General features: G+C 41.2%; 1 protein-coding gene across 1 annotated transcript in view; it reads left to right on the forward strand.

The window, feature by feature from the left end:
• The window catches only part of ctnnd2a (catenin (cadherin-associated protein), delta 2a), a 359158-nt gene extending 350898 nt beyond the window's left edge, over positions 1–8260 (forward strand). The window contains exons 23-25 of the mRNA XM_037694504.1: positions 4450–4581; positions 6280–6356; positions 7178–8260. Of these exons, the coding sequence (XP_037550432.1) occupies positions 4450–4581; positions 6280–6356; positions 7178–7597 (629 nt within the window). The 3' untranslated portion in view covers positions 7598–8260. The remainder of the gene's footprint in view (positions 1–4449; positions 4582–6279; positions 6357–7177) is intronic.
• Positions 8261–9157: the final 897 nt, after the last annotated feature.

The raw sequence follows: 9157 nt of genomic DNA on the forward strand, positions 1-9157 counted from the left end.
ATGAGTCTGTGGCTTTGACCAGAGGGTCTCGCAGTAAAATCACACAACACAGCGTTCTTCTCACAGATCAGAGAGCAGGTTTCTCTAAAGCTGACCAACGCTTAATTTAACTTTCGATGGGGAAAAAAACAAACTTTCGACGGAACACAGCGTTTCGCGCATGCGTCAGAATATGGCAAGCCGGCCGTAGTTAGCTTGTAGCTTCGCTACTTAGCCCTCGAAGAAAAGACTTTAACGCCTCTTGCGCACAGTTTTCAACTAAAAAAAAGTAACGATTAAATCGGACTGCTCTGGTTTTACATCAGACACAGCATTACTGCGGTTAGCCGGTAGAAGACAGATCTGTATCGTAGGCTAAATTTCTATTGTTTCTACCGTGCACCGTTTATATCACGCATTCCTAATCTGGAAGTGCTTCATGGCCAAATCTTACCGTCTTGTCATCAGATGCATATGTAATGTTTTTATAAATGTGCTTGCCGGTAGAGTTTTTTGATGTCTTAAATTGTGTCCTTAAATCATGTCAGACTCATGAATCTCTAACCAATCTGGTTGCTGATCTGTTTCATGTTGCTGCTGATCTGTTTCATGTTGCTGCTGATCTGTTTCATGTCTCATCTGCTCACACAGACTCATGTTTGTGCTGCTGTTCGACGTATTGTTTTTATACTATTAGTGCTTAGTGTATTTTTAATTAAAGTTTTTCTTAGTTCATATCTTAGATCTTATTACCGGTACTGTTTTTCTTTAACATTTTATTGTTGGATGTAAATGGGACCCTGTGTACACAATTTTGTTCCACCACATGTACCGCATGTCTTGCAAATGACAAATAAAGAAACTCTCTCGCTGATAAGGACAAGGCGTGAAGAGCTCTTTTTTTGTAACACCACTATCCATCCTCATGGCCTTTTCCCCTTTTTCTATCTAAAAGAGAAAGAGGCCGCGCTCTTAGGAGAAGCAGCAACGTGCACTCCGTCCATCTTTCGAACGACTGTACATAATCTCACTATTTCGGTACAATGATAATAAAGCTTATTCTGATTCTGAATTAAAACAAAAAAGTCTAAGATATGTAAAAATTTTGGGAAAAAACTGACAACTATTTGTGTGTGTGCGCTTTAATTTGACATTTCTGCGAGAGTATTCTAGTTAAATGGAGTGGGAAGACTCTACGCTCCACTCTTTTCTAACAAAAGAGTGGAATTATTTTGCTCCCTGAGCAAAACTCGCCCTACAACAGCTATTCTGTATTCATCACTGTAGCTCGACAATATTCACCTTAAAGCCGTTTTATTTTCAGAACAGTATTTAACTTTAAAATGTGCGTGTTATGAACTTACAGTAAACTATATGCTGTACTGGTTACTTCCAGGAATGTTTAGGTCAGCTCGCTGAGTGGGTGAACGTATTAAACTGGCAACTTCAGAGGCACTGAGTAAGCACTGAAAGTAGGCTGTAAAGGGATTACATTATGATCTGTTGGTGTGTATGCATGTGTGTGTGAGAGAAGGAGAAGATGAGGAATGGTAGGATATTTACAGCAGAGGGTACTGTTTGTACAATAGACATGCCAGGGTTTCCAGAAATGAAGCATATATGTTTGTGCTGGGCTGTACAATGCACTAAAAATGAACTTGATCAAGCTTTCTAAAAAGAAATTAGTCAGCAAGCAACAACTCCTTTTCATTTGTAAAATTGTATCCTCTTAATATTGAAATAAGCTGTTTGAAAATATGTAAAAACGGCAATAGTAGAAACTGATTCACATAAAACCTTCTACGCCTGATATGGTTATCTATAGTAAAATAAGAATATAAAAGTGTTCTTTATGTCCATCCATTATCTTTACCCGCTTCTTCCTTTTTGGCTCTTATGGTTCAATGGTGCCCATATCCAGCCATCACTGTGCGAGAGACGGGGGACACCTGGACAGGTCTCCAGTCCATCACAGGGACACATCAAGACAAACGAGACAAACCATTCACTCTCTCACCTAGGGATAATTTAGAGTTACCAATCAGTCTAACATGCATGTTTTTGGTCTGTGGGAGGAAACCGGAGTACCCGGAGAAAACCTACACATGCATGGAGAGAACGTAATTCCATCCAGAATGGCTCCCGGACAGGATTTGAACTGGCAACCTTCTTGCTGAGGCATCAGCTCTACCAACTGAGCCACCATGCTGCCCTCATTTTATACAGTGTCAAATATATTAAAAAAATTACCATTGATATTTATTATAGAAGCACGGTGGCGCAACTGGTAGAGCTGCTGCCTCTCAGCGAGCAGGTCCTTGGTTCAAACCCCGGTCCAGGGGCCTTTCGGGGTGGAGTTTGCATGTTCTCTCCGTGCATGCGTGGGTTTTCTCCGGGTACTCCGGTTTCCTCCCACAGTCCAAAAACATGCATGTTAGGCTGATTGGTAACTCTAAATTGTCCCTAGGTGTGAGTGAGAGAGTGAATGGTTGTTTGTCTCGTTTGTCTCTATGTGGCCCTGTGATCGACTTGCGACCCGTCCAGGGTGTACCCCGCCCCTCGCACAGTGATTGCTGGACATGGGCACCAGCGACCCCCGTGACCCAAAATGGAATAAGCGGGTAAAGAAAATGGATGGATGGATGGATTTATTATAGATTTATCTATAACTAGAAAAATTAGCATTTTTCTACAAACAGTGTTAATGCTGAGCGCTGAACGATTGATACAATTTGTTTAAGAAGCTAAAACTGTTTAAATTAAACCAACAGAACAGAAGCTGAAAATAACAAAAATAAATAAATGCTCATTAAAAACTGGATTTAGCAAAACAGCAGCAAAACTGTATCTCAAAGGTAAATGTAGCAAAGCTCGGCTTAAACGTTAGGCTGAAAGCTATATTTAACAAAACAACAGCTAAAACTAGCAAAGGTGTAGCCAAAGGCTAAAATGAGCTAAATTTAAGTTCAAGTTGTGTTTATTTACATATGCAGGCTAACACAGGGTTAACAGTACAATGAAACGCTTAGGATGAGAAGAACCAATTTGACTCGCTAAAAAAAATCTAAGAACAAACCAACAAGAAAATACAAAAAGCATGCAATATGGGTACACAAAAAAAAGTACCAAAAAGTGAAAAAGTAATAATAATATTTACAATGTCCTAAAGACTGATAGTAAAGAACAAGGTAGAATAAAATGGTGCAAGCAGGATGAATTTGAATGAATAAGAATTTGAAGGTAAGGTAAAATGTTATATATATATATATATATATATATATATATATATATATGCACTGCACATAATTAACATATACCACACGGGTTGTGTGACAGGTTATTGCACAGGTAGTGACATTGAGGTTGAATTATTAGTTAGTTATTACCAGTTGTTCAGTGTTATTTATCGAGAGTTCTGTAACCTGACAGCTTGTGGATAATAACTGTCCGTTAGTATTTTTGTACACAATGGCAAATTCCTGTATCGTCTGCCTGAGGGTAGTAGACAGAAGAGTCCTTGTGCTGGGTGGGTGTGGTCCTTCATGATGCTGCGTGCTTTACGCAGACATCGGTTGTGCTAGATGTCCTGGATGTTGTGGAGACTGCTACCAGTGGTAGAGCTTTCCAGCTCTGACTGGTTCAGTTCCTGTACCACCCTGTGATGCAGCCTGTCAGCAGGCTCTCAATGGTGCACCTATAAAAGTTGGTGAGGATGCTGGTGTTCGTACCAAACTTCTTTAGGAAGTCGAGTCTTTGTCTGGCTTTCTTGACCACAGTGTCTGTAGCTAAAGCCTCAAGTTAGCACGACAGTAGCTAAATAGAAGAAGGGGGGAAAATAGTCTTTTTGAAGGAACGGTAATATTACTGTAGTTCTGTGGTAAAATATTTAGTAAATAAAGTTAAATAATTTCAGAGCAGTTTGCCCTTTCCACACACGACTTTTAAGTAAGAATAAAATGTTTATTATCATTTAATTTATTGCCTTCATTATTTTGCTTTTTGTTTGGAAAACTAAGACTCCACTGTGTGTTTCACTTTTGTGCACCAGACCGCCATCTTTTGCAAGTTTTGTAACCTTCATGTAATTTGATATGATCTGGTTTAAATTAACTTTATTGACAGAAAAATGCTCGTTTGTGTGGATCTGTTGTGTTTAGCTGGATAGCTCGGGACTCTAGCCATTTGTTGATTTCAGTTTCATTAAAGAAGAAAGCTGAATATTTTGTGCACACTAAGAAAATGTGCACCACATGCATAATTTACTATTCAAATAACCCGTCTAGAAGTGTGTGCGTTTGCATCTGCAGACGTTCCTGAACACGCTTGGAGGTGACCCTTTCTAGTGACAGGCTAAATGATGAATAATGACTGGGCACCTTGAACGTCTGACAGACACACAAACATCGGCAAACAAAGTGTGAAGGCTTGTGTTCTGGGTTTTATTACTCTCTTTAATGTGTGTGTGTGTAGCGAGCGCTCCAGCCTCCCCGAGAGAGATGATGAGTCTGAAGGAACGCAAGATAGACTATGACTCCACGGCAACCAATGCTGGTTTCCATAGCAACAAAGGAGAGCATACATCCCGAAAAGACGGCATGGCAGGTGTGTGTGTGTGTGTAAAGATAGAGTTGTATTAAATGATTTCATTTTACACCCCTCTTTATCTTTCTTTTTTATCTTTTCATTCCTCTTCCCCTTTCACCTATCAGTCATCTTTTTTAACCTCTTTTTTTTTTTTTTTCTAATATTTTACTTTCTGTCTGCTCCCACTTTGATTTTTCTCTACCTTTTCTTTCCATTATTTCTTTGCCTTTATCCTTAATTACTTCTACCTCCCATTAGACCTGTCGTGATAAACAATAAATCAATTAATCGCATGATAAATGAAAATTATCGACCTCGTTTTCATTTATCAGCTTTATCGTTTCTTCGTGTCTCTCTCTTTCTACTGAAGACACTGGAAGACAAAAAGCTCAACTAACTCCGGTGCTCTTCACTAGAGCTGTCATTTCTAACCCGAACCCAAAACCTGGCTCGGACCAATCCGGATTAGGGCTGGGCCTGGCCGTTATAATGTGATTAATGGGCGGGCTGGTCCGGTCTCGGGCTTTTAATTATGTCAGGATCAGACGTGATCCAATTATGTGATAACATGGCCTGCCATACTTCCACCATTTCACCAAGCTGACTGGCCTTGAAAGAGGTAAAAAGTTCAGTTAAGTTTCAGATGGGACTGTACTGCTAGGAAGTGATCCATCGCCCAATTGGACGTTCATTCTGCCGCTGCACTCAGCGGACGCGCGCTTTTTCATGGCCATGAAAGGACAAACACCCTCTCAGCTCCAAATCTTCTGCCATGTTTATTCAGCTGCGCGTCCCCAACCGTTAATAACTAATTAAAAATGTTGGTTTTTTTCCGGGTTCGGACCTGTAATTACTGTTAATTCGTCGGGTTGGGTGGGGTTTGAAAATTATGACTGCGGGCTGGGGCCGGGTCGGATCCAATTTTTCGGGACCGAATGCAACTCTGCACTTCACTGACCACTCCCTTTCTCTTTTCTTTTTAAAATCTGTTTTAACAATCCAAAGTCACATTTTTTAGATCGTTATAAGCAGCTAAGCTGAGAAGCTAAGCTACGTGCTAAGCTAACAGGCCGACCTCGGGGGAAAAAACCTCGTTCTTGTCGAAGCTTCAAAATTCATGGTTGAAACTCGAGCCTTCGTTTAAAAAGTTGTTTTTCTCTGCAAAAAGAAGCTGAGAACTTGTTTACTGATTTTTTTTTAATTAAAAGCTTTGCGTGAAAAATGCTAAAGAGCTCAAACCACACCAAACATCCGCCATTTTGAGAACCGAAGAGAGACAGCCCACGTCACGTCAAGGGGCCCCTCCCTTCCATTTTTGTTCAAAAGACACGCTGCTCGCTCCCTCACTATCCATCCTTCGGTTCAATCTTATACTGCCATCCGGTGGTCAAAAAATGTACTACATGCAATAAAATTTAACATTTCTTCTTAAATTTGTCAATAATTACTTATTATTGTCAAAGTTCAAACAATATTATCGTTTATCGCAATAATTTGAGACAAATAATCGCCCAGCAAAATTTATCATGACAGGCCTACCTCCCACTCCTCTCCTTTGTTTCCCTGTGTGATGCTTTGTTTTGTACTTTTTTAATACACCACTATTCTTTCTTTTATCCTCCTTATAATGAAAGTTCTTACTTATTTAGTTAACACTGAATGATTTGCAGCGATGTTATTTGTCACCCTTCATCTTTTCTTGATTCATCCGTGAAGTCCCAGTGTCGTGTGGGTCTTCAACATTGTTCCGAAACTCCTACCTGACTGCCAGTGATGACATCAAGCCAAGCCAGGTGAGTTATTGAGCCTCTTTTGTTATTTATACACGCACCCACACACACAGTGGATTAGTGGTGCAATGGTTTTGTTTATTTAATGCCATGGCACTCTTAATTTGGCATATGCTGTCATAGCGAGGCTGTTATTAGGACAGACTGTAGCAGGATGAAAGAGACACACGAGATGCAAACAGAGAAGGTGTCTCGATGCGATAAGCGATGATCTGGCAGAGCATGAGACGAACGCTCACCTTCGGCTCGGGCTTTGTCAAACCACTGCAACCAGGAACCCGGCTGGCAATTAAAACCGCTATCCCGTTTGATTGCACTAATTATTTGCTTCTGTTTAATGCCTGTGCTGTTGAAGAGGGAGGGATAACAGACAGCATCACATCCTTTGACGTGGAAAGATTAGAAGCGAAAACTTGGTTGGATCTCTTAAACTGCTTTAATTTTCTAATTAAAGCTTCGGCTTTCGATGCTGATGGTTAAACCTAACCGAATAAATGTAATGAGTTGGTAGCCAAGGGGATTTTGCTCACATGATTGCACCTCATATTTGCACACTAGTGTGTGTGGGTGATAGTGTTTGATACAAAATTGCCCCTCAAATGCCTGCATGTAATAGAGAATTCACAGCATGAGCCCCTGCCCAGATGATTCCTATCTGAGTTCTGTTATCCTTTCAAACCCGTTTCCCTGTGTGTTCACTCTTTACCTTCCTATCTACCTTTTCCTCCTTCTCCTTTATCACTTTCTCCCACTGCCCATATTTCTTTGACTGTGCCCTTGCTTGCTGCACTCTACCACATCGACCCCCCTCCCCCATCCACCAGAGTCCAGCCCAGCCCTGCGTTGTGCCCCTCCAACCCGAACAGGACAGCCCATCAGCAGCAGCGCTAAAAGACTACGACCCCTACCCCCCTCCTCCTTCCTTCCCACAGCCTCAGCCACCACAGCCTCCACCTCACAGCCAGAGCCGGAGCTTCGATGAGGCCTTCTACGAGGACCAGGGACCCCCGCCTCCACCATCCCAGCCCCAGCCGCCGCTGCAGGTACAAGCCCAGCCTCAAGCCCAACCCCAGCAGCCTCCAGGCTCCACCGGGTCATCCCGGGACCCGCGGGAAGATCTGCGAATGCATCTGGGCCTCAAGTCCACCGGCAACTACGTAGACTTCTACTCGGCCTCTCGGCCGTACAGCGAACTGAACTACGAGACCAGCCACTACCCGGCCTCACCCGATTCCTGGGTCTAACTCGACTGAACGATGGACAGCGGGAGGGAAGGGTTCTGTGTGTGCTTGTGTGAACGGGATTATTTTTGCAGGTGACTAATCGCCGATTAACTCAAGGTTGATGGAAGTGGCATTTTCCAAAAGGACCTTGTTGCCCTGAACAGAATTTTTTTCTTCAAAACAAAAAATTGGAACAAAGATGGAAAGTGAAATCAAAGTGACAAAGAGAAAACTGTGCATGTGCATGCAAACATTCTGTTGTTTTTACAACCACTTTATTTGTTTGAAGTTAGCTCCATTCCATCCCTAAGTGGAGTAGATGAGAAGAAGTGTGTTTGACGAGCTGTGCAGGGAGTGGGGAAGGAAAACTAAAAAACGAGAAAGTGCATATGCACATGTCTTGAGTGGGAGAGGGAGAAATTATAAAGAAAGATTTGATGAGGTAAAGCTTTTAATCTGTAGGACGAGTGAGGAAATGGTTTGTCGTTTAGCTGCAGAAAGACAAAATAGATGGAGAGATGAGAGATGCAGATGGCATGAAGGTTCCAGAGGAAGTGAGGAAAATAAAAGCACAGAGAAAGATGAAAGCACAACAACCTCAAGGCAAGAAGCGGATGTTTACCATTTCACCAAAGTGACAAACGTAGCACAGCTTTTCTCTTATTTTCATTATTTTTCTACCTTGCTGCCTGTCGAAGTTCAGAAACTTGTTTTAAAAGGAATGTCTTCTTCAAGAGACTTTTAATAGTCATTGTTTTGCTTTTTACTTTTCTATATTTACACTGTCAAAAGCTTTTTTTTTTATTATTATTTTCTGTGTACAGTGAAAAGGATACGTGTATATTACACATTTGTTGATGATCTGCTCATCATCATCAGTTTTTATTCCCAAGACTGACTGACAGGAACAAGAAACGAGTCCAAACAGAAGCACGTAAAAAAGAAAAAGACTGGATATCAGCGGACAGTTAATCAAGTAGGTATCTCTGCAGACGAATAGGCGTTTCCAAAAGTAGGTGTATCTCAAGGGCCTCACCTGATTGGACGAAAAACACAAGTTACTCAAGGACTATATCTGATTGGACGAAGGTATCAGAAGACTTTTTTTTTTTATCTTTATTTAAAGAATACAGAACAGTACAATAAAATGCAGTACAGTATACAGTAAAGTAATGACAGCCACCAGGGGGTTACAAACATTGAGACTCAGAAGACTTATTAATCAAGTATAACCTGAGTATAACTGCAAGCAGATTGTGTTAGCCGGTTCGACATTAGCGGCGTCTGCATAACTACCGGTGTTGCCAGATCTCGCAATAGAAGCAAGCAACCATCTCTATGAAAACAAGCCCAACTGGCAACCCACCGTTTCTAAACAGTATAAACATACATTTATTATGGCATTACACATTAGCAAAAGCAAAATTATGCTAAACACTTTGAAGAGCATACGTTTAAGCTCTGATTAAAAAAAATACATTTTGTATATGTGATTTTTTTTTTCTACATATTTTTTACAAACGAAACATCCTGATATCTGCGTGTGAGTGGAACCCCCAAGTGGTTGGCCACAGTTTGAGT

The sequence above is a fragment of the Nematolebias whitei genome, chromosome 20 (genome assembly GCF_014905685.2).
Source record: "Nematolebias whitei isolate Nwh7 chromosome 20, NemWhi1, whole genome shotgun sequence".
Lineage (NCBI taxonomy): Eukaryota > Metazoa > Chordata > Actinopteri > Cyprinodontiformes > Rivulidae > Nematolebias > Nematolebias whitei.